We start from the raw sequence: 25,999 nt of genomic DNA, 5'->3' as shown, positions 1-25,999 counted from the left end.
TTTTCCTTTGTTTCACCAGTTCTGAAATGTAAAAAAATTTGTCTCATTACAATTAAACTAAATAATTATTACATATTCTGTGCATCATGTGCATGAAGTGTATAGGTTATTCTTTACTTTGATTAGTATTGGTCTATTATTTTACTCTAACATCATCATGATAGGCCCATATTTACATGTATGTCTTGCCATTTTTAAAATCTTCAATTTGATCCTTAATCATGATAATTGAGTACATATATGTACTTAAGTTTTAAAAGATAATACATTTTGCTTTTTTGGAATAGATGTCTCTATATGTACATGATATATATTTAATTATTACAGTCATACTACAGACATTTACAGATCTCCAATTTTGCAAAAACTACTTGCTATTGAATAATATTTATTAAAAGAGATTGTCTTAAAGATATAAGTCTTGTGTCATACTGTGACAATCCCATAGTAATTATGTATATGCAAAACATGCATGGTCTTACAGTTATTTTCTTGATCCTACATGGTACTTGTATATATATATGTCACAATTTATTTGAAGGAAATGACAGTTTCATAATTTTCAAAAAAGGTTGAATTACTTATTCATAATTTGTACTTACCAGAAGATTTAATCCAAAATATGGACCATAATTTGCTTTTGGGCTCCGTTTCCTATAACTATAGAAAAGTGATAAAATGTGAATTACTGTAAGAAAAGTTGCAACTACATCTAAAGATGCCATTATTTTTATCAACATACAAGTGTATGCTACTCTTCCCTAGAATTTTTTTTAAAATATACGAATTTCAAAGATTCTACAATCGTATTTTTGTGTCGTTTCTCACGTTATTTATTGCTTCCGAAGAGCATAACGCTGACTGATTTATAGATAATCGTCACCGGCAAATTCGTAACTTTTGCTTTCAAATAACAAAGAACATCGACCAATAAGAATAGTGAGAAGAAAATGCAGAGAACTATAAGTATTTATGTAGCAGATGTAAGAACAGTGGCGTGATTTTTGTGTCCGATTTCGTAACGCAATTTTTGTCGAGCCTTCGACTTTAGTCGAAAAAGCGAGACTAAGCGATCCTACTTTCCGTCCGTGTCGGCGTCGTCGTCGGCGGCGTCCACAAATATTCACTCTGTGGTTAAAGTTTTTGAAATTTTAATAACTTTCTTAAACTATACTTGATTTCTACCAAACTTGGACAGAAGCTTGTTTATGATCATATGATAGTATCCAGAAGTAAATTTTGAAAAAATAAAAATCCATTTTTTCCGTATTTTACTAAATGGACTTAGTTTTTCTGCAGGCAAACATTACATTCACTCTGTGGTTAAAGTTTTTAAAATTTTAATAACTTTCTTAAACTATCCTGGATTTGTACTGAACTTGGACAGAAGCTTATTTATGATCATAAGATAGTATCCAGAAGTAAATTTTGTAAAAAAAAATCCATTTTTTCCAAATTTTACTTTTAAATGGACTTAGTTTTTCTGCAGGCAAACATTACATTCACTCTGTGGTTAAAGGTTTTAAAACTTTAATAACTTTCTTAAACTATCCTGTGTTTGTACCAAACTTGGACAGAAGCTTCTTTATGATCATAAGATAGTATCCAGAAGTAAATTTTGTAAAAAGATAACTCCATTTTTTCTGTATTTTACTTTTAAATGGACTTAGATTTTCTTCAAGTTACATACAGTCGGCAGTTAAAGTTTTCAAAACATTTATTAGATTCATTAACTATCCTAGATTTTTACCAAACTTGGACAGGAGCTTCTTACAATCATAAGATAGTATCAAGAGGAATATTTTTTTTGATTTTTACCTCATTTTTGTTGCGCCTGCGATTTACAGCAAAAGTAGGCGAGACACTGGGTTCCGCGGAACCCTTACAAATTTTTAGATGATGTAATCTGCTTTGTTGTAATAGAATTCTTAAAAAACAATATGCAAATATGAACTCTCGCGAGATGTTCAAACAGGTAAATCTGAGATGATTTACATTCTTGTTTTGATCTTCTTAATAATTAAGTAAGAAAATTACGTTGCCGTTATGCGTTACATTTCACACGAAACAGAAGTCCAGTTATTTATTAAAATTATTTTTGTCCTAAAGTTCTAACCATTTCCGGTCATACGTGAAACATGTGACTAACATGTGATAACGCCATTACGGCTGGATGTATGAAATACTAGGTCTAAACATTGTTTTTGTTTCCAACGGGATGTTAGCAAACATAATCTGTAGACTTGTTTCGTCTTGTTTAAAAGAGGAAAATACAATTGTCAAAGAGATTTGGCCGGTGGTCTGTTATTTTTCCTATGTGCATAATGTTACATACACATGCCAGAGAACCAATAGACTATTCACTTGATTGTATAGCTCACCTGGCCTAGACAAGCCAGAGGACCAATAGACTATTCACTTGATTGTATAGCTCACCTGACCTAGACATGCCAGAGAACCAATAGACTATTCACTTGATTGTATAGCTCACCTGACCTAGACATGCCAGAGAACCAATAGACTATTCACTTGATTGTATAGCTCACCTGACCTAGACATGCTAGAGGACCAATAGACTATTCACTTAATTGTATAGCTCACCTGGCCTAGACATGCCAGAGAACCAATAGACTATTCACTTGATTGTATAGCTCACCTGACCTAGACATGCCAGAGGACCAATAGACTATTCACTTAATTGTATAGCTCACCTGACCTAGACATGCCAGAGAACCAATAGACTATTCACTTGATTGTATAGCTCACCTGACCTAGACATGCCAGAGAACCAATAGACTATTCACTTAATTGTATAGCTCACCTGACCTAGACATGCTAGAGGACCAATAGACTATTCACTTGATTGTATAGCTCACCTGGCCTAGACATGCCAGAGGACCGTGGGCTATTCACTTGATTGTATAGCTCACCTGGCCTAGACATGCTAGAGGACCAATAGACTATTCACTTGATTGTATAGCTCACCTGGCCTAGACATGCCAGAGGACCGTGGGCTATTCACTTGATTGTTTATCTCACCTGACCTAGACATGCCAGAGGACCGTGGACTATTCACTTGATTGTATAGCTCACCTGACCTAGACATGCCAGAGGACCAATAGACTATTCACTTGATTGTATAGCTCACCTGACCTAGACATGCCAGAGGACCGTGGGCTATTCACTTGATTGTATAGCTCACCTGACCTAGACATGCCAGAGGACCGTGGGCTATTCACTTGATTGTATAGCTCACCTGACCTAGACATGCCAGAGGACTGTGGGCTATTCACTTGATTGTATAGCTCACCTGACCTAGACATGCCAGAGAACCAATAGACTATTCACTTGATTGTATAGCTCACCTGGCCTAGACATGCCAGAGAACCAATAGAATATTCACTTGATTGTATAGCTCACCTGACCTAGACATGCCAGAGAACCAATAGACTATTCACTTGATTGTATAGCTCACCTGGCCTAGACATCCAGAGGACCGTGGGCTATTCACTTGATTGTTTATCTCACCTGACCTAGACATGCCAGAGGACCGTGGACTATTCACTTGATTGTATAGCTCACCTGACCTAGACATGCCAGAGGACCAATAGACTATTCACTTGATTGTATAGCTCACCTGACCTAGACATGCCAGAGGACCGTGGGCTATTCACTTGATTGTATAGCTCACCTGACCTAGACATGCCAGAGGACCGTGGGCTATTCACTTGATTGTATAGCTCACCTGACCTAGACATGCCAGAGGACTGTGGGCTATTCACTTGATTGTATAGCTCACCTGACCTAGACATGCCAGAGAACCAATAGACTATTCACTTGATTGTATAGCTCACCTGGCCTAGACATGCCAGAGAACCAATAGAATATTCACTTGATTGTATAGCTCACCTGACCTAGACATGCCAGAGAACCAATAGACTATTCACTTGATTGTTTATCTCACTTGGCCTAGACATGCTAGAGGACCAATAGACTATTCACTTGATTGTATAGCTCACCTGGCCTAGACATGCCAGAGAACCAATAGACTATTCACTTGATTGTATAGCTCACCTGGCCTAGACATGCCAGAGGACCAATAGACTATTCACTTGATTGTATAGCTCACCTGGCCTAGACATGCCAGAGAACCAATAGACTATTCACTTGATTGTATAGCTCACCTGGCTTAGACATGCCAGAGAACCAATAGAATATTCACTTGATTGTATAGCTCACCTGGCCTAGACATGCCAGAGAACCAATAGACTATTCACTTGATTGTTTATCTCACTTGGCCTAGACATGCTAGAGGACCAATAGACTATTCACTTGATTGTAAAGCACACCTGGCCTAGACATGCCAGAGAACCAATAGACTATTCACTTGATTGTTTAGCTCACCTGGCCTAGACATGGCAGAGAACCAATAGACTATTCACTTGATTGTTTATCTCACTTGGCCTAGACATGCTAGAGGACCAATAGACTATTCACTTGATTGTATAGCTCACCTGGCCTAGACATGCCAGAGAACCAATAGACTATTCACTTGATTGTATAGCTCACCTGACCTAGACATGCCAGAGGACCGTGGAATATTCACTTGATTGTATAGCTCTCTTGGCCTAGACATGCTAGAGGACCAATAGACTATTCACTTGATTGTATAGCTCACCTGACCTAGACATGCCAGAGAACCAATAGACTATTCACTTGATTGTATAGCTCACCTGACCTAGACATGCCAGAGAACCAATAGACTATTCACTTGATTGTATAGCTCACCTGACCTAGACATGCCAGAGGACCAATAGACTATTCACTTGATTGTATAGCTCACCTGGCCTAGACATGCCAGAGGACCAATAGACTATTCACTTGATTGTATAGCTCACCTGACCTAGACATGCTAGAGGACCAATAGACTATTCACTTGATTGTTTAGCTCACCTGACCTAGACATGCATGACATGCTAGAGGACCAAGAGAGCCATTCACTTGATTGTTTAGCACACCTGTCTCAGACATGATAGAGGACCAAGTGGACTGCACTTGATTGTGTAACTCACTTGGCCTAGACATGCTAGAGGACCAAGAGAGCTATTCACTTGATTGTTTAGCTCACCTGGCCTAGACATGCTAGAGAACCAAGTGGACTATTCACTTGATTGTTTAGCACACCTGTCTTAGCCATGCTAGAGGACCGAGTGGACTATTCACTTAATTGTTTAGCTCACCTAGTCTAGACATATGCTAGAGGACCGAGTGGACTATTCACTTGTTTTTTTAGCTCGCCTAGTCTAGACACATGCTAGAGGACCAAGTCGGCTGTTCACTTGATTGTATAGCTCACCTGACCTAGACATGCCAGAGGACCAATAGACTATTCACTTGATTGTATAGCTCACCTGACCTAGACATGCCAGAGGACCATGGGCTTTTCACTTGATTGTTTAGCTCACATGGCCTAGACATGCTAGATGATCAAGTGATCTAGTCACTTAATTGTTTAGCTCACCTGGCCTAGACATGCTAGATGATCAAGTGATCTATTCACTTAATTGTTTAGCTCACCTGACCTAAGACATGCTAGATGATCAAGTGATCTAGTCACCTGATTGTTTAGCTCACCTGGCCTAGACATGCTAGATGATCAAGTGATCTAGTCACCTGATTGTTTAGCTCACCTGGCCTAGACATTCTAGATGATCAAGTGATCTAGTCACTTGATTGTTTAGCTCACCTGACCTAGACATGCTAGAGGACTAAGTCGGCTGTTCACTTGATTTTTTAGCTCACCTAGTCTAGACATGCTAGAGGACCAAGTCGGCTGTTCACTTGTTTTTTTAGCTCACCTAGTCTAGACATGCTAGAGGACCAAGTCGGCTGTTCACTTAATTGTTTAGCTCACCTGGCCTAGACATGCTAGATGATCAAGTGATCTAGTCACTTGATTGTTTAGCTCACCTGACCTAGACATGCTAGAGGACCAAGTCGGCTGTTCACTTGTTTTTTTAGCTCACCTAGTCTAGACATGCTAGATGATCAAGTGATCTAGTCACTTGATTGTTTAGCTCACCTTGCCTAGACATGCTAGAGGACCAAGTTGGATGTTCACTTGTTTTTTAGCTCACCTGACCTAGATATGCTAGAGGACCAAGTCGACTATTCACTTGTTTTTTTAGCTCACCTAGTCTAGACATATGCTAGAGGACCAAGTCGGCTGTTCACTTGTGTTTTTAGTTACCTAGTCTAGACATGCTAGAGAACCAAGACATCACTTGCCCTCTAGATATTTTAATTATTTGTGTCATTGGGTTGCTGTCTCATAGACAAATACCCACATCCTCTTGTATTCATCAAATACCCACATCCTCTTGTATTCATCAAATATACTTAGTCCATGAAGTCATCATATAAGTCGTAAACTTTTGAGTTAATTTATCTGATATCATGGTAATCTTGAATTTTTATTTGAATATAGAAAACATGGATATCCTAACCCAAACTTACAGAGCCATATATGCAGTTTGTCCATTCAGTATACGAGAGAGACAACATTGAGGGGTCTCTGTTGGGAATGACAGAATCTGGTGAAGACGTGGTCCAGTCAGTAGATGAGGCAGACACCGTAGACTGTTCTCAGATAAGAATGACAGAGTGTCGTAAAGATGAAGTCCAGTCAGACGATGAGGCAGACACCGTAGACTGTTCTCAGATAAGAATGACAGAATATGGTGAAGATGTGGTCCAATCAGTAGATGAGGCAGACACAGATTCGTCTCAAAATAGTCCGACAGATTTACAGTCAATATCTAGTTCTAAGACAGGTATTTATTCATGTTATTTTTTCTTTATGAATACAAACAGATTTAGTTTGAGTCAATACAACAATTTCATTTTTCAGCTTGAGGACATCTAAAACAAATCTTTAAAATCTTCTCCTCTAAAACTTTTATTTCATTTTACACCAACAATTTTCATGGAATAGATATTTGAATTAATTAGAACATTTAAATGTTAAGTTTTCTGCTTAAGTAAGTTTGATAGGAACTACTGGTGGTAGATCAATGATATTGTGTGTGAAGTTTCATTGCTATAAATACATATCAGATTGACGACTATGTTTAAGCCCTGTCCTCTGGCCATGGTTCAGTGACTTTTTTTTAATTTGCAATTTCTAATAATAGGTTTTTTGCTCAAAATAGTTTTATATGAACTACTTGCGATAAATAAATGATTTAAATACATACAGTTGCATAAAAATTTTCTACATTTGAAAATACCTGTACCAAGTCAGGAATATGACAGTTCTTGTCCATTCGTTTTTGATGCGTTTTGTTATTTGATTTTGCCATGTGATTATGGATTTTCCGAATTGATTTTCCTCTGAGTTCAGTATTTTTGTGATTTTACTTTTTACTATCAGTACATATCAGTTTGACGACTATTACAAAGCTCTGCCAGCTACCGACTTAAGTCTTCTATAGTCCGCGGTTTTATTCTCCTAAATTTAACCTGCCATACAGGGGTGCGGCCTATAAAGTATGATGAGTAAGAAATAACAGAAATAATGATAGTAGAAATTAGGGACTTTGTCTTACTTAGTAATGGAGCTGCCCATTAAATGGTCTTTTTTCTAAATTTTATGCCGACAGTCGAGACATGTCTTTGTGTCAACAGTTCATTAAAATTATTTCTTGTTGTTGAAAATATATAATAAGATTGAGTCAAATACATTTGCAGTTTTAAAATTATTGTTTTGGAGAGAATACTATTATCAATGGAAACAATGGCTCTATTTTCTATCAGAGCTTAGTATTTTGTTTATTCTATTTATGGCTATAAAGATTTTGTTATATATATATTTTTTTTTGGCAAATGATATATGATCAAGAAAGGAATTTCAATATATATTTTCTTGATTCATGAGATGTTACAAGTAATAAGTAACTTTGTAGAACTAAATAATAAGTATGACATGTATGATGTATTATTATTTTTATTACAGAATTTGAAGGGAGGAGAAGTACACATATCCCGTCGATTGAATCTCAACCGTAAGTTGTTTTAATATATACCAGTGATTTAATATGTTGGTTAAAAACTGAACAATTAACATGATTAATGTAGTAAAAACCTTCTGTAGTGAAAGATCACAAAGTTTTGTTTTCCAAATCATTAAATCAACCGTAGAATATACGACAAGTTTGATGAACCGTTTATAACAGTATTTTGTTGAGAAGACGAAGTGAAGTACACATTTTAGATTTATGTTAAAAATTTAAGACAGTTTCTAGGATCTCAAAACACCACATAATTTGAAAGAATCGAAAACAAATCAATCCATTGTCTAAATTTACATCAATAATATTGTGGAATTTCTCAGAGATATTTTATCACACTTCAACAAGTTTCTCAGCACACCTCCTCCTTAACATAACAAGTTATTACAGATATTCTATATTTACAGAATATTATCAGAGGAAGACAACCTTTTACAGGCAGCCTTTATTATACTCTATACTGTACCCAGGGCTATTGAAGACTTCGTAGACGGGGAATACAAAGGTGGTTTTGTCCAGTCTATCCGGGATCATAAAGATCAACTCAAGGCAACACTCAGTTCAGAGGAATGGGAATTACTCAGCCAAATAATAGGTACAGTAATTACTGATCTACAACAGACACATTTTAAAATGAAGATTTGTCATAAAGTGCAGAAAAAAGCAAGAATAGGGGAAGACATAAGTTAAATGACCAACTCTGTATTCACTGTGGTAAAGCTGATGACCGTAACTGCATTCACGGTCATCCCAAGATGTCGGATGAAAAATTAGGTCAATATTTGTATTGTCTGTTTAAGTCATACCTGTCAACCTGTGACGATGAAAATGCAGGTCATGACCTGCATTGAAGAATCAAATCTCAGGTCATAACGCGTACAAACTTTTTCGAGCTGAATTTCAGTATTTATGGTACATTTTCTTATAATGTATATCAAAGATACCAAAACATCAATGCATGTTCACTTGGTTAAGTCATTTTAAATCTTATTAATTCATTTCATTTAAAAGATTTTTATAATTTTATGTAACACAGTCTTATTTTTTTTACTTTTTGTGATTATCAAATACTAAAATTTATTTTACATATGTAATTTTAAAATGTTTGAAACTACAGGCTATGTAGCTTTTTAAAGTTCCATCACATGTATAAGAAGGAAATTAGAAAGTGATAAAATATAGTAATACAGTTAAAGGAGGTATAAACATGATAAATGTAAAAAATAATTTTCAACTTTAAAAAAAAAAATGTATAAAGATATAAAAATAATGCAAAGTTATTTTCCAATATGTATTTGAATTTTATATTTTTAATGATTTTATCTTTTTCACCCATAAAACGTAACTATTTGGAATAATTCTTAATGGTGACAAATAAGGGGAAGTAACTCTACTAAGTTGAAATATTTTTGTAAACCTACAACCTAAAGCTAAGGTAATTGGTGTTAATTAACAGTGTGTTTGACACCAAAGCTGTCAAGTGAAGCCATGCACTTAATGGATCACTTAATTTGACAGTTTACATAGCTAGATGAACTTCCTGTTCATGGAAGAATTACGAATTTGCCGGTATTTCAAAGGAAATCAATCTCAAGGCTAAGGCTTAAATTAAAATATTGATTGTTTGCCCTTCACCGACCGACCCTATAAATTCGTTGCGCCTGAAAATCTTTTATTTGTATTTACCAGCAAGATTTTATTTTATTTTATTTTTTCGTTCCTACCAAAAATCTTATATTTGTATTTCCCGCTCAAAACTATTTTATCCGGAATTCTCGGGTTTTATCTTCAGCGTATAATGTCCAGTCCGTTTGGTATCACCTGAGCGTATGACACGAACACTTGCATTTGAAGTTTCAAAGCATTTGTTTGATATCGATGTTCAGCATGTGAACGCTTCCTGAAATCATGATATGACGTACGCTACTCTGTACCTTTATACTTAAAGAGCAGGGTTCATTTACAAATAAGTTCGTTTGATACAAAATTATCAACGTGTGTAAAAACTAATTTGTAAACGGACGTTGTATTCTATGTAGGGATTGCCTTTTGTGATCCGCAGATCAGGATGATTATGTTAACGATGCCGCTATATAATTTATATCTGATATGAATCAAAAGAGACAAAACCCTGTAAAGTGGAGAATATCTGGCAGTAAAATCGCCAAGTTTACCATACAGATCATTTATTAATGCGAAGTAAAATACGTGACAATTGTCAGAGTTTTAAGTCTTGTAGCATTTTTATTGGAAACAAAGGCACACACGATGTTTCTAACACTCAAGGGACTTTTTCTACTAGTAATGTATGTCTGCCCGGACATATCTTATCAGTACAAAGTTATCTTTTACAGAAAATCTTAAAGTAAGCATACAAGGTACGTAGTACAGAATATAAGTGCAAGTTCAAACTCTTCAAAGTTCCAGGCATATAAACGTTGAAGATATGCGGCACAGCTCTATATTTTGATATTTGAAAACAAAATAGTACTGTGCATATGAATAGCTTCACATTCTACGTGATATTTTTTTTTTAACAAATAGTCCCAGAAAACTAATTTGCAAAAACAAAACGGACACAAATGACATTATGCAGAGTTTGTATCTATAAAATAAAATATTATACCTACATGTACCTGCCTACCCATGACAAATAATATACCGAGCCAAGTTATTTTTTTGGGGAAAAAAATAAAATATTTTACCTACCTACCTATCCTGTTGCAAAACATAGGGTCGGAAAAGGGCAAACAAACAATATTTTAATTTAGGCCTTAGAAGTAATACTGGTGAAATCAGGTCATTTTCGGAATTCCCTGGTTATTTCAATGACCCGGCGGATGACCCGGTGATCCCTCATAATTGTGAAAATCTCGGGTCACACCCGCAGAATACGGGTCAGTTGACAGGTATGGTTTAAGTGTAATTATATCATTTTCTTTACAAAGCATACATTGGTACGATGTAAATATATAAAAGATTCACATGGAATCAACAAATAACTACCGAGAAATGTGTATGAAAGTTGAAATTGGGTTTGAAAAAATCGCTAAGATGACTGTAAATCCTAATCGAGATGACCGTAACAGGATCAGCGATTCATAACAAGGCTGACCATAATTGGCTAAAAGATGACCGTAATTTGTAAAGGATGACCGTAACTTTTAAAGGAAGACCGGTCCGTCAATTCATACAAATATCCATATTTGTATCCATAACTGTTTGTTGAGGTTGTCTCACGGCAATAGGGGCTCGGTTAGCGGTTATAAATATGTTTTATCAATTTCTTTTCAACTATTTAGAGTTTATGACAATGGTAGTAAGTTGCATATTTCGCGTAAATATTTATTGATACCGACGTTAAAATTTGAATACAAATCAAATATTTTATTTTTCCAATCAGGGTCTCACAAGGCATGACAGGGGGTATTTACCAATAATGATAGTATAAGCAACAAACATGAGACATTGTTTATTGTATAACGCGACAGATATTATAATTATAGACAAATGAAAAAAGCATTAATAAGAAAATACATTAAAAGTACCTTTTTTCCTTCCTTCCTTATTACCATTATTATTTCTATGTCAAAAGTAAAGTTTGAACAGACTTAAATTATTATCTATAAAGACGGATTATTTTCATCTGCAGAAGAGACCAAGAGACGGTGCTCAAGGATATACTGTTGATGGCGATAGACAATAACAACAATCCTCCCCGTTTCAGAAGCAGATGAATAAAATAAATCGAGAAAATTAACAATTTTTTTTTTTTTTTTAAATCAAAGCAATAGCTAATTTAGCGAAACATGGAATATAAATCTGCTATTTGCAGAGTTTTACCAGGAATATGCACAACTCTTTTAATACAGTTGAGTTATCACAAGACAACATCCTTAGCAATTTCTCTTACGAATTAAAATTAATGAAATTAGAACATGATTCAGAAATAATGTCTGTGTTACATGTAGTTATATTGAAAATGAACTTCATTATCTAGATTACCAGAATTCTACATTTCTGGCATAGTCTACGGTTTGGAGGACGATTAATACTGTGAAATTAAAGTTTTTGAATGCTGGTATGCATCTTGCATTAAAGAAAATGAGTCTTTTAAAATTTTCTAGTGTAGACCAATAATTCAAAATAGACTTAACTTAAATTCAAGGTACAGTGGAAACCGACTCATAAGGCTGCAAAAATTGTGTTTTTTTTTTGTGCACATCCAGAATTAATTTACAAAATTTTCTGTGTAGCTTTTCACAAGTTAAATTTGAATAAAATTTATCAATGCAAATTAAGTGGTTTCCATATCCCCAAATTTTGCTATATATATCAAGGGATTGAATGAGCTCCTGAAATTTCACTTCCACAAAGAAGAATAAGCTTTATATTATGATCAAAAACATGTATAAACTATTTAGGATTTAGAGATAATAATTTTTTTCTAAGTTTAAAATATGCCTTTTAATCTTTCTTGTATGATTCATTCTGAGCAAAGTAGAATTTACCCGAAGCACTTAAATACACACCTAGATATTTACAATGTTGTGCACATTTTATATCATATTCTTTGTATTCAAATTTGAGGCGGATATGTCTGCCTACAGTGTTGAAAATACAACTGTTGCATACCTGCCAACTTTTGAAAGTGCCCATGGGGGTTTTAGTGCGCGACAACAATTTTAAAGGTTACAATTCTTTGCAACGACTATTTTGCGCCTGCTGTTTTGTGGTCTAGAAAAAGTGTCATATTTGTAAGATGAGCTTACATGCCTTTTTTTCAGTTTATTTGCATGATTCTAGTTATTATATCAGCAGAAAACATGTAGCTGTAAGACCAGGAATTATTTTCATTTGTAAGGATACTAAATAGTTGTTGACTTTTCCAATTTAAAATTATACACAAAGAAGGACCTTTATCAGGTTGGGAACAACACCTAAACCATTTTTTAAGTACAAATGTGCTCGTGCATATCTATACTATTAAACGAGAAGACCTCATTTTTGGTGTCGCTTCTCTTCTTTCCACAATAAATCAATCATCATGCCTCTGTGTCCTATAGGTAACATGCATAGTCGCATTTGTCATCCATTCTTATGATTATTCAGATTGAGTTATTTTTGGAGAAAAACAACAAAAAAGGAGTCCGGATATAATTCTGTCCTCGGATTAACTTTTAGTCATAGATTAGATTTCGGGTTTGAAAGATGCACAAATACAACCAATCGTATGATACTAAATATGAAAAATAAATAAGCCAATCAGAGCGTTCTCCATAGCATGGGGCTTAGATCGTATGAACCACAACTATTATATCTCCTTATAGAGGACAATAATTATTTTTCGCGTTTATCTATATGTAAACTACGATTATGATACTTTAATATATAGAGACTCTCTGTATGCTGTCTTCTGTTTTCTTTGAAATATTTACTATTTTTTTAAAAGGGGTCATACCAGTTGTATATATATTTATTAAAATAAGTAAAATATTTGACACAAGTACAACCAATCGTATGATGGATAACAAAAATGGAGAAAAAAATAAGCCATTCAGAGCGTTCTCCATATCACAAATATTATACCTCCTTAGAGAGGACAATTATTTTTCGGGTTTCATACAGTACTTGCAACCTTAGGCGTTACTGTTTGACGTGAACTTGACTGATCGGTGAATGATCGGTGACGGATGTTTGACTGATCGATGACTGATCGGTGATCGGTGACCCATAGGATCCGTCAGATAAGTCAAATAACCTATGTGAGAGTTACCGTGACAATGGTCATCGATCGATCAGTAAATCAAATTTATGCACGGATCGGACAAATACGTATATATTTCAAATTCTTATGTAAACCGAACTCAACATTATTTACGATCCATGAACGCGGACCTCGACGAAGACACCATAATTTACACGTTAATTTGGTTGCAATTAAAAAAAGTAAAAATAGTATAACAGTTATATTAGATTCTTAATTAAAGCGTTAAATTGTTTGTGTTGATTAAGAATTTTGTATTAAAAATTGTAAACATTAGAAACATATATAATACATAATAGTATTATTTGTGTCAGTTAACATAAACTTTTACCTACGAAGATGCCGATAATCCGCCATTGGAGTTTTGAACTTTTTATAGTTTTGAAAAGGTCGTTTTTCATAAAATTAAAAGAATTAAAAGAAATCATATTCAAATTTGAAGCGCATTGTTTAATACTACCAAAAAACTCTCTTTTATTTAAAAAATGACACTGTTTAATTTGAAATCAGTTATTTCAAACAACTCGAGATAAATATTTCCATTAGAATTGAGATAATAAGAATTAAAATACTTAAACTTTTATTTTTGTGGAATAAGAATGCAGTTATTGGTTTATTTTGATACACATTATTAACCATCATACAATTTCAGTACTTTTTGTACATCAGGATTGGCTGTTCTTCATAAAATATGGTTACTTTAAGGAAAAAATTATCAAATTTTGTATGGGTTGCCCTAAAATGCAAATATTTCTTCTTTATTCTAAAAATTATTGACCGCCATTTGATTTTTGCACTTTTTATACGACCGCAAATTTTGAAAAAATTTTCGTCGTATATTGCCATCACGTTGGCGTCGTCGTCGTCGTCGTCGTCGTCCGAATACTTTTAGTTTTCGCACTCTAACTTTAGTAAAAGTGAATAGAAATCTATGAAATTTTAACACTAGGTTTATGATCATAAAAGGAAGGCTGGTATTGATTTTGGGAGTTTTGGTCCCAACATTTTAGGAATTAGGGGCCAAAAAGGGCCCAAATAAGCATTTTCTTGGTTTTCGCACTATAACTTTAGTTTAAGTTAATAGAAATCTATGAAATTTTGACACAAGGTTTATGACCACAAAAGAAAGGTTGGGATTGATTTTGGGAGTTTTGGTTTCAACAGTTTAGGAATTAGGGGCCAAAAAAGGGCCCAAATAAGCATTATTCTTGGTTTTCGCACAATAACTTTAGTTAAAGTATATAGAAATCAATGAAATTTAAACACAATGTTTATGACCACAAAAGGAAGGTTGGTATTGATTTTGGGAGTTTCGATCCCAACAGTTTAGGAATTAGGGGCCAAAAAGGGACCCAAATAAGCATTTTTCTTGGTTTTCGCACCATAGCGTTAGTATAAGTAAATAGAAGTCTATGAAATTTAAACACAAGGTTTATGACTATAAAAGGAAGGTTGGTATTGATTTTGGGAGTTTTGGTCCAAACAGTTAAGGAAAAAGGGGCCCAAAGGGTCCAAAATTAAACTTTGTTTGATTTAATCAAAATTGAATAATTGGGGTTCCTTAATATGCCGAATCTAATTGTGTATGTAGATTCTTAATTTTTGGTCCCGTTTTCAAATTGGTCTACATTAAGGTCCAAAGGGTCCAAAATTAAACTTAGTTTGATTTTAACAAAAATTGAAACTTTAGGGTTCTTTGATATGCTGAATCTAAAAATGTACTTAGATTTTTGATTATTGGCCCAGTTTTCAAGTTGGCCCAAATCGAGGTCCAAAATTAAACATTGTTTGATTTCATCAAAAATTGAATAATTGGGGTTCTTTGATATGCCAAATCTAACTGTGTATGTAGATTCTTAATTTTTGGTCCAGTTTTAAAATTGGTCTAAATTAAAGTGCAAAGGGTCCAAAATTAAACTAAGTTTGATTTTAACAAAAATTTAATTCTTGGGCCTCTTTGATATGCTGAATCTAAACATGTACTTAGATTTTTGATTATGGGCCCAGTTTTCAAGTTTGTCCAAATCAGGATCTAAAATTATTATATTAAGTATTGTGCAATAGCAAGTCTTTTCAATTGCACAGTATTGTGCAACGGCAAGAAATATCTAATTTCACAATATTGTGAAATAGCAATTTTTTTTTTTAATTAAGAGTTATCTTTCTTTGTCCAGTATAGTAAGCAAGAAATATCTGCAAGAATTTTTTTTAATTGGAGTTATCTTTCTTTGTCCAGAATCAACTTAAATCTTTGTTATATACAATATACAATGTATATTCACTTTTTACTACCAACTGATAAATTTAAATAATCTTTACCATTCAGTGATAACATGCAGTTTTTTTACATCTTAATATTTTATGATGTATTTAAATGAGTAGTAATTGTTGCAAACTCCATTAGAATATTTTAATTGAAATTAGATTTGGAATAAGGGAAAGGGGGATGTGATTAAAAAATTTGTTTCAATTTTTCTCATTTGAAATTTCATAAATAAAAAGAAAATTTCTTCAAACATTTTTTTGAGAGGATTAATATTCAACAGCATAGTGAATTGCTCTAAGAGAAAACAAAAATTTTAAGTTCATTTGAATACATTCATTCTGTGTCAGAAACCTATGCTGTGTCAACTATTTATCACAATCCAAATTTAGAGCTGAATCCAGCTTGAATGTTGTGTCCATACTTGCCCCAACCGTTCAGGGTTCAACCTCTGCGGTCGTATAAAGCTACGCCCTGCGGAGCATCTGGTTAAAGTTTGAAATAGTTTTTTATTCATTAAAAGAGTGTCATAGAAATCATACTTAATTTTTGTTTCCATTGATTGAAATAACTAAAATTAGTATTCTTTTTATAAAAATGATGCTTTTTTATTTAAAATTAGTTATTTTTACAATTTTGAGACAAGTCTTCTTATTAGAAATTACACTTTAATTTTTGTTGAATAAGAATGCAGTTGTTGATTTATTTTGATACAAATTATTAACCATCATATGATTTCAGTACTTTTTGTACAACAAGATTGGCTATTCTTCATAAAATATGCTTACTCTAAGGAAAATGATATTACATTTTACGCATTGCCTAAAAATGCAAATATTTCTTCACTTTACTAAAAATTATTCACCGCCATTGGATTTTTGTATATTTTTTTTAGTTTAGAATAGCTTTTTTCATGAAATTAAAAGAGTGTCAGAGAAATCATACTAAAACTGTATTCGCGTTGTTTAAAATAACCCAAATTAGTCTTCTTTTTATTAAAAATGAAGCTATTTTATTTGAAATCAGTCATTTTTTCCATCTTGAGACAAGTCATCTAATCAGAATAAACATATACTGAGAATTTAAATACTTAAACTTTTATTTTTGTTGAATAAGAATGCAATTGTTGATTTATTTTGATACAAATTATTAACTGCCATATGATTTCAGTACTTTTTGTACATCAAGATTGGCTGTTCTTCATAAAATATGCTTACTTTAAGGAAAATGATATTAAATTTTTGTATGCGTTGCCTGAAATGCAAATATTTCTTCATTTTACTAAAAATTATTGACCGCCATTGGATTTTTGTAGTTTTTATAGATTAGAATAGTTTTTTTTTCATGAAATTAAAAGAAAGTCAGAAAAATCATACTAAAACTTTATTCGCGTTGTTTAAAATAACCAAAATTATTCTTCCTTTTATCAAAATTGAAGCTATTTTATTTAAAATCAGTTATTTTTACCATCTTGAGACAAGTCTTCTGATCAGAATTGAGAAAAAATGAGAATTAAAATACTTAAACTTTTAATTTTGTTGAATAAGAATGCAGTTGTTGATTAATTTTGATACAAATTATTAATTGTCATATGATTTCAGTACTTTTTGTACATCAAGATTGGCTGTTCTTCATAATATATGCTTACTTAAAGGAAAAGGATATTAAATTTTTGTATGCATTGCCTAAAATGCAAATATTTCTTGATTTTACTAAAAATTATTGACTGCCATTGATTTTTTGCACTATTTATAGTTTAGAATTGTTTTTTTCATGAAATTTCAAGAGTGTCAGAGAAATCATACTGAAATTTTATTCGCATTGTTTAAAATAAGCAAAATTAGTCTTCTTTTTATTAGAAATGATGCTTTTTTATTTGAAATCAGTTATTTTTACCATCCTGAGACAAGTTTTCTAATCAGAATTGAGATATAATGAGAATTAAAATACTTAAACTTTTATTTTTACGGAATAAGAATGCAGTTATTGATTTATTTTGATACACATTATTAACCATCATATCATTTCAGTACTTTTTGTACATCAGGATTGTACTTTAAGGAAAAAGATATTAAATATTTGAACGCGTTGCCGAAAATGCAAATATTTCTTCATATTACTAAAAATTATTGACCGCTATTGGATTTTTGTACTTTTTATAGATTAGAATAGGGTTTTTTTCATGAAATTAAAAGAGTGTCAGAGAAATCTTACTTAAATTTTATTCGCATTGTTTAAAATAACCAAAATTAGTCTTCTTTTTATTAAAAATGAAGCTATTTTATTTAAAATCAGTTATTTTTACCATCTTGAGACAAGTCTTCTGATCAGAATTGAGATATATTGAGAATTAAAATACTTAAACTTTTATTTTTGTTGAATAAGAATGCAGTTGTTGATTAATTTTGATACAAATAATTAACTGTCATATGATTTCAGTACTTTTGTACATCAAGATTGGCTGTTCTTCATAAAATATGCTTACTTTAAGGAAAATGATATTAAATTTTTGTATGCATTTCCTGAAATGCAAATATTTCTTCATTTTACTAAAAATTATTGACCGCCATTGGATTTTTGTACTTTTTATAGATTAGAACAGTTTTTTTTTCATGAAATTAAAAGAGAGTCGGAGAAATCATACTAAAATTTTATTCATGTTGTTTAAAATAACCAAAATTAATCTTCTTTTTATCAAAATTGAAGCTATTTTATTTAAAATCAGTTATTTTTACAATCTTGAGTCAAGTCTTCTGATCAGAATTCAGATATATTGAGAATTAAAATGCTTAAACTTTTTTTTTTTTTTTAATAAGAATGCAGTTATAGATTTATTTTGATACACATTATTAACTGTCATATCATTCAGTACTTTTTGTACATCAGGATTGGCTGTTCTTCATAATATATGCTTACTTTAAGGAAAAAGATATTAAATTTTTGTACGCATTGCCTAAAATGCAAATATTTCTTGATTTTATTAAAAATTATTGACCGCTATTGGATTTTTTGCACTTTTTATAGTTTTGAATTGTTTTTTTCATGAAATTTCAAGAGTGTCAGAGAAATCATACAAAAATTCTATTCGCATTGTTTAAAATAACCAAAATTAGTCTTCTTTTTATTAGAAATGATGCTATCTTATTTGAAATCATTTATTTTTACCATCTTGAGACAAGTTTTCTAATCAGAATTGAGATATAATGAGAATTAAAATACCTAAACTTTTATTTTTGTGAAATAAGAATGCAGTTATTGATTTATTTTGATACACATTATTAACCGTCATATCATTTCAGTACTTTTTGTACATCAGGATTGGCTGTTCTTCATTAAATATGACTACTTTAAGGAAAAGATATTAAATTTTTGAACGCGTTGTCTAAAATGCAAATATTTCTTCATTTTACTAAAAATTATTGACCACTATTGGATTTTTGTACTTTTTATAGATTAGAATAGGTTTTTTTTTCATGAAATTAAAAGAGTGTCAGAGAAATCTTACTTAAATTTTATTCGCATTGTTTAAAATAACCAAAATTAGTCTTCTTTTTATTAAAAATGAAGTTATTTATTTAAAATCAGTTATTTTTACCATCTTGAGACAAGTCTTCTGATCAGAATTGAGATATATTGAGAATTAAAATACTTAAACTTTTATTTTTGTTGAATAAGAATGCAGTTGTTGATTAATTTTGATACAAATTATTAACCGTCATATGATTTCAGTACTTTTTGTACATCAAGATTGGCTGTTCTTCATAAAATATGCTTACTTTAAGGAAAATGATATTAAATTTTTGTATGCGTTGCCTAAAATGCAAATATTTCTTCATTTTACTAAAAATTATTGACTGCCATTGGATTTTTGTACTTTTTATAGATTAGAATAGTTTTTTTTTCATGAAATTTCAAGAGAGTCAGATAAATCATACAAAAATTCTATTCGCATTGTTTAAAATAACCAAAATTATTCTTCCTTTTATCAAAATTGAAGCTATTTTATTTAAAATCAGTTATTTTTACCATCTTGAGACAAGTCTTCTGATCAGAATTGAGATATATTGAGAATTAAAATACTTAAACTTTTAATTTTGTTGAATAAGAATGCAGTTGTTGATTAATTTTGATACAAATCATTAACCGTCATATGATTTCAGTACTTTTTGTACATCAAGATTGGCTGTTCTTCATAAAATATGCTTACTTTAAGAAAAATGATATTAAATTTTTGTATGTGTTGCCTGAAATGCAAATATTTTTCATTTTACTAAAAATTATTGACCGCCACCTGATTTTTGTACTTTTTAAAGTTTTATTTTTTAGAATAGTTTTTTTTCTCCATGAAATTAAGAGTTACAGATAAATTTTACTTTAATTTTATTCGCGTTGTTTAAAATATCCAAAATTAGTCTTCTTTTTATTAAAATTTTATAGGCTTCTATTGTGACAGGAATATAAAAAGTCCTTGATTATGATCAGTTTTTTTTAAAGAATTTTATCATGATAAGTATACAAAAAATTTAGATATAGACTACATCTTTCATTAACTGATCCTTTCATTTTGCTTTTCCCGAGTATGATTGGAAAATAATAAAATCAAAATCGCGATGTAGACACCGTTTTTAAACCCGCCGGCTTTGAAAATATATAACCTAAATAAAACAAAAAGACCATTCTTTAATAATTAGGTTTTATCTGATCATTTCTTTTCAATAAAACTTTGCTAAATTATTATTATTAAAGCAAAATGTATCATCATGACCAGTGAACGTTCGATTTTCACTAGGCGCCATTTTATTAATCAAAACGAAACTAAGATTCCGTTATTTGTATTAGTTTATCATGTGACGTATTACAGGTCAATCCGTCATCAAGGTCGATCGGTTCTATACGTCCGATCAGTCCGATCAGTCAATTACTTTTACTATAAGTCTGACGGATTGCTGACGTGAGTTTGACATGAACTTGACTGATCGGTGACTGATCGATGACCGCTGATTGATCGCTGAAATAGTAACGCCTAAGGTTGCAAGTACTGTATCACAGTGTTTAGATCGCAAGAACCACAACTATTATACCTCCTTAGAGAAGATAATTATTTTTCGCGTTTATCGACATGTTAACTACGATTATACTACTTTAATGTATAGAGACTATCTGTATTCTATATGTTAGGATAGAATGTCGGCCCTGATTCTCAGACTGTCTACTGTTTTCTTTGAAATGTTTTGCTACTTAAGGGGTCATACCACTTGCATATATATTAAAATAAGTAAAACATGCTGTCTACTGTTTTCTTTGAAATGTTTACTTCTTAAGGGGTCATACCACTTGCATATATATTAAAATAAGTAAAACATGCTTAACTTCATCTAAAACTACCTCGACCAAAAACTATAACCAGAATCGGGACAGACATGGACAGACGGACGAACGGACGAACGTACGGACGGACAGACTAGCCTGAAAACATAATGCCCATAAATGGGGCATAAAAATTTATTGTTGAAAGGGAAAATAGTGATTTGGCAAAAATGAAAGTAAGGTAAAGATTAAGAGTAGGCGAGCATTTTTTGGAGCGTCGGGATCGTGTGTTTTTAAGCTCGGGATTTGGGGATTGATCCTTACTGGATCCGGGAATATATTTTTGATTTCGTGATTTCGGGATATATGCATTTCTTTTAATTCTGCATCTCTGAATTTCATGGTTTTAAGCGCGGGATGTCGGGATCAGGACCCTCCGACCACCCCTCAAATTAGCCTTAGTCATTTATACAAGATGCATATATCCTACCATTGACATCTTCATATTGGTTATCTCCTTGTTTAACTCGAAGCTGTATAGGGAAGAATATAATTCAAAGTGACAGCGATACGACGTAAAACTGAAGAAAAAACACATTAATTAAAAAATATGATTGATTATCCAGCGAAATCTGCCAGCTATAATACTAAAATTACCAGGTCCAATTTGTCAGCCGTCATCACGTAAAAACGACGGATCAAAGAATTCAACTTTATATATAACTAATATAGTACAAAGGTGTAGATTAAAAATTACACCACTCCAGGCCCTTTTGTTTTCCACGTAATTAATATTGCCAATAATTTAGAAGTTCCGGGTCGAGTCCGATACCGATACCAATAGTATATTCACCTGTTACCTATTACCTTATCTGTACGTTCCGCATCTGACAGGCGCACCAACAAACGGTGTATTCAGGATTAATATGCTATATACACGGGTCATAACCATGATAATCACAGGGTTGACACTACTAAATTGCCAAATTGTTACCTATTGTAGTATTTTAATCAGTAAGACTTTCTAAGATAACAATACGAATACTTAAAATTTGGACTAAAAATAAGGCGTACAGTTTTCAATTTGTTAGCGGGCATGACGTAAAACAGCAAATCAAAGAATTCAACTTTATTTATAACTAATATAGGACAATGCTGTTGATTAAAAAAATACTCCATTCCAGGACCTTTTGTTTTCCAAATAATTAATATTACCAATAATTGATAAGTTCCAGTTCGACGGGTTCAAACAGAAAGATTTGAAAGCAGAGAAAACTGTGTTTCTTATAATCGGCATGACTTTATCAGATGACAATACTAAGACTAAAATAAGGCTTGCGCATAGTTATATACTTTAATTCAGTCACGGACCCGCGATATCACGGGTGTGTTCTAGTAAAACATAAACAGTGCCTTGACAACACTGGATTCGATCGAACAGCAAAATTTATTCTGCATTCAGTTTATTTTACTGAGATTAAATCCTTCTGACATTTAGTAACAAATGAAGAGCAATATGTAAATATTCCATTAGATAAGGATTTCAATACGGAAATGAAGTCTTCGTATCGCCCTATCTTTTTTTAAGTTTTGCTTCAATATTTGGCAATAGTTCATAAATATATAAAAAAAGATGTGGTATGATTGCCAATGAGACAACTCTCCAAAAGACAACTCATCACAAGAGACCAAAATGTCACAGAAATAAACAGTTATAGGTCAACGGACGGTCTTCAACAATAAGCAAATAACATACCGCGTAGTCAGCTATAAATGGCCCCTTAGTAAAACAATTCAAACGAGAAAACTAACGACCTAATAAAATTTATTTTTGATTCCGTAGTACACCCTTCTTGGACATAATCATCACTGACTTTAAAATTTGAGCAACATCTTTTGAATGCTATACTTTGTTCTTCTAAATTTATATTTCGTTTTCACTTGCATGATTTTTTTTTCAGTGCTACATACATCGAATAGATTTATAAATGCAAAATGGTTGAACACTCCAACCCCCTTGTACAATATGAAAGGTGCCCTCCAATAATATATATATACAACACTTTCGTACAAAGCAGGTGTAAAATATATACACCCGTTTCATTGGGGTATACTGCAGGCAGGTTAAAATGTTTACATAGTAAGCACATTGTCTACAAGATAGTTCATGTTCAAAGCTAGCAAGATTCTTCTTTCATTCGGATACGATTTTATACAGTTGGTGAACTACACATGCATGTACTTGAAGTAAGTCTTATTTTCTTCTACCTATAGGATAATGCAGTCTTATAAATACGTTTTATAACAACACGATTAATTAGTTGATATAAAAAAGGTAATACAAATACGGATTCTTAGAATCGATGGTCATCCTTTAAATATTACGGTCATCCTTTATAAATTACGGTCATCTTTTTACCAATTACAGTCATCCTTGTTATATGTTACGGTCATCTTGAAAATATTTTACTGACGATTTACGGTCATCTTAGCGATGTTTTCAATTCCAATTTCCTCTTTGATACACATTTCTCGGTAGTAATTTTTTATTTCCGTGTGATTCTTTTATACATTTACATCGTATCAATGTTTGCTTTGTAAAGAAAATGATATAGAAACACTTAAACAGACAATACAAATACTGACCTAATTTTTCATCCGACATCTTGGGATGACCGTGAATGCAGTTACGGTCATCAGCTTTACCCCAGTGGTATTGAAACACATAGAATGCCAACTCTATATTCAAACAACTAGAATGCCAACTCCATATTCAAACAAATAGAATGCCAACTATATATTCAAACAAATAGAATGCCAACTATATATTCAAACAAATAGAATGCCAACTCTGTATGGAAACAAATAGAATGCCAACTCCATATTCAAACAAATAGAATGCCAACTCTAGATCTATATTCAAAAACATAGAATGCCAACAATTTTTCAAACAAATAGAATGCCAACTCTATATGCAAACAAATAGAATGCCAACTCTATATTGAAACAAATAGAATGCTAACTCTATATTCAAACAAATAGAATTCCAACTATATATTCAAACAAATAGAATGCCAACTCTGTATGGAAACAAATAGAATGCCAACTTTATATTCAAACAAAAAGAATGACAACTTTTCATTCAAACAACTAGAATGCCAACTCTATATTGAAACAAATAAAATCTTACAAATGCATAAATAATGTGATGTATTGTTTCCAACTAAAAACAATATATAGGCATAAATGTTAATGATAAATACCTATTAAAAGTCTCTCCAGAACAAACAAAGAAGGAAAATTACCAGTTCTTAAAACCTTCCATCCTTTATGGGTGGATTTTACATAGATAAATAAAATCATATAATAAAAAAGCGAAATAAGGATGTTAAATTTGATGTATGCCTTTTTGTGCTTCTTTGTTACATTTGTTTGTTTTTATAGTGTCACATCAGATTAAAGATGATTACACAATGTTGACAGCTGTACCCCTATTTTTGACATTTTTACCTATTGTGTCTGTTTGTTTTGTTCACACATCGTTGTCAATATAATGGAATTTGATGCAACTGTCATACAAGTGAGAGGTTTAGCTAGCTATAAAACCAGGTTCAATCAACCATTTTCTACATAAGAAAATGCCTGTACTAAGTCGAGAATATGACAGTTGTTATCCATTCGTTTGATGTGTTTGAGCTTTTGATTTTGCCATTTGATTATGGACTTTCCTTTTTGAATTTTCCTCAGAGTTCAGTATTTTTTGAGATTTTACTTTTTAAAAGGATACCCTGGCTTTTGCTATTTTTTTTTTTTTGCTTCTGGTGCACACCTATAACGTTACCGTAACAGAGACAAAACAAAAAATTTAACCATCAATAACCATGATTCAAAGTAGTTTTATTTTTTTTTTAAATATGCAGAAAGCGCTTTATTAAATTTATTCATAAGAGGAACCCATATGTATGGTAACAAGCCGATCGGACTGGTCTGTAAAATCGTCGTTGTTGGACTCTATGCATTATTATGTGTTTTTCTTGTTTATTTTCCACACACAAAGTGATGATGTCAATTGTCTTTAGTTAGTCAGTAATTGGACAAAGTGCCGTCAATACCGTCCATAGCGTAATTCTGCATAAGTCATTTAAGTGATCGACACAACCATTTTTGAGACATTTTCTCAGCTGGGAACTTGTGACGGAAGCATGATCACATGACCATTATCTACTTAAAAATGATTGATTTTGACAAGCGCTGGATTCTTTGACCTAAAAATGCTGATTGATCAGGTTTTGACCAGCAAAATTGTACGAAACATGTTTTAAGACTAATATTTATTGATTAATTGAAAAGTTAAAAAAATTAAAAAAATCGTGTCTTCTCCTTTAATGAAAATCTCCTTTTTCTCTGGAAATTTGAATTTTAAAGGCATCTTTTGCAGAATGTAATTACCAGATATGAAATGTTTTACCTTAACATTTGTTTCAGGAGCTGCTCTGACTCCTACAAATGATAGAAGTTAGAAAAACACTAGCTTCTATCATGACTTTGTTTTGTTACCAGTTTGGATAATTTGGAGCCAACTTTGGAGCCAGC

At 32.3% G+C, this 25,999-nt stretch overlaps 1 protein-coding gene across 1 annotated transcript in view; it reads left to right on the top strand.

The window, feature by feature from the left end:
• Nucleotides 1-25,999, top strand: part of LOC134695321 (uncharacterized) — a 77,094-nt gene that overhangs the window by 9,228 nt on the left and 41,867 nt on the right. The window contains exons 2-4 of the mRNA XM_063556545.1: nucleotides 6,488-6,833; nucleotides 8,015-8,063; nucleotides 8,477-8,664. Of these exons, the coding sequence (XP_063412615.1) occupies nucleotides 6,527-6,833; nucleotides 8,015-8,063; nucleotides 8,477-8,664 (544 nt within the window). The 5' untranslated portion in view covers nucleotides 6,488-6,526. The remainder of the gene's footprint in view (nucleotides 1-6,487; nucleotides 6,834-8,014; nucleotides 8,064-8,476; nucleotides 8,665-25,999) is intronic.

The sequence above is a fragment of the Mytilus trossulus genome, chromosome 13 (assembly GCF_036588685.1).
Source record: "Mytilus trossulus isolate FHL-02 chromosome 13, PNRI_Mtr1.1.1.hap1, whole genome shotgun sequence".
Classification (NCBI taxonomy): Eukaryota; Metazoa; Mollusca; class Bivalvia; order Mytilida; family Mytilidae; genus Mytilus; species Mytilus trossulus.
This window is presented reverse-complemented; position numbering and strand designations above follow the sequence as displayed.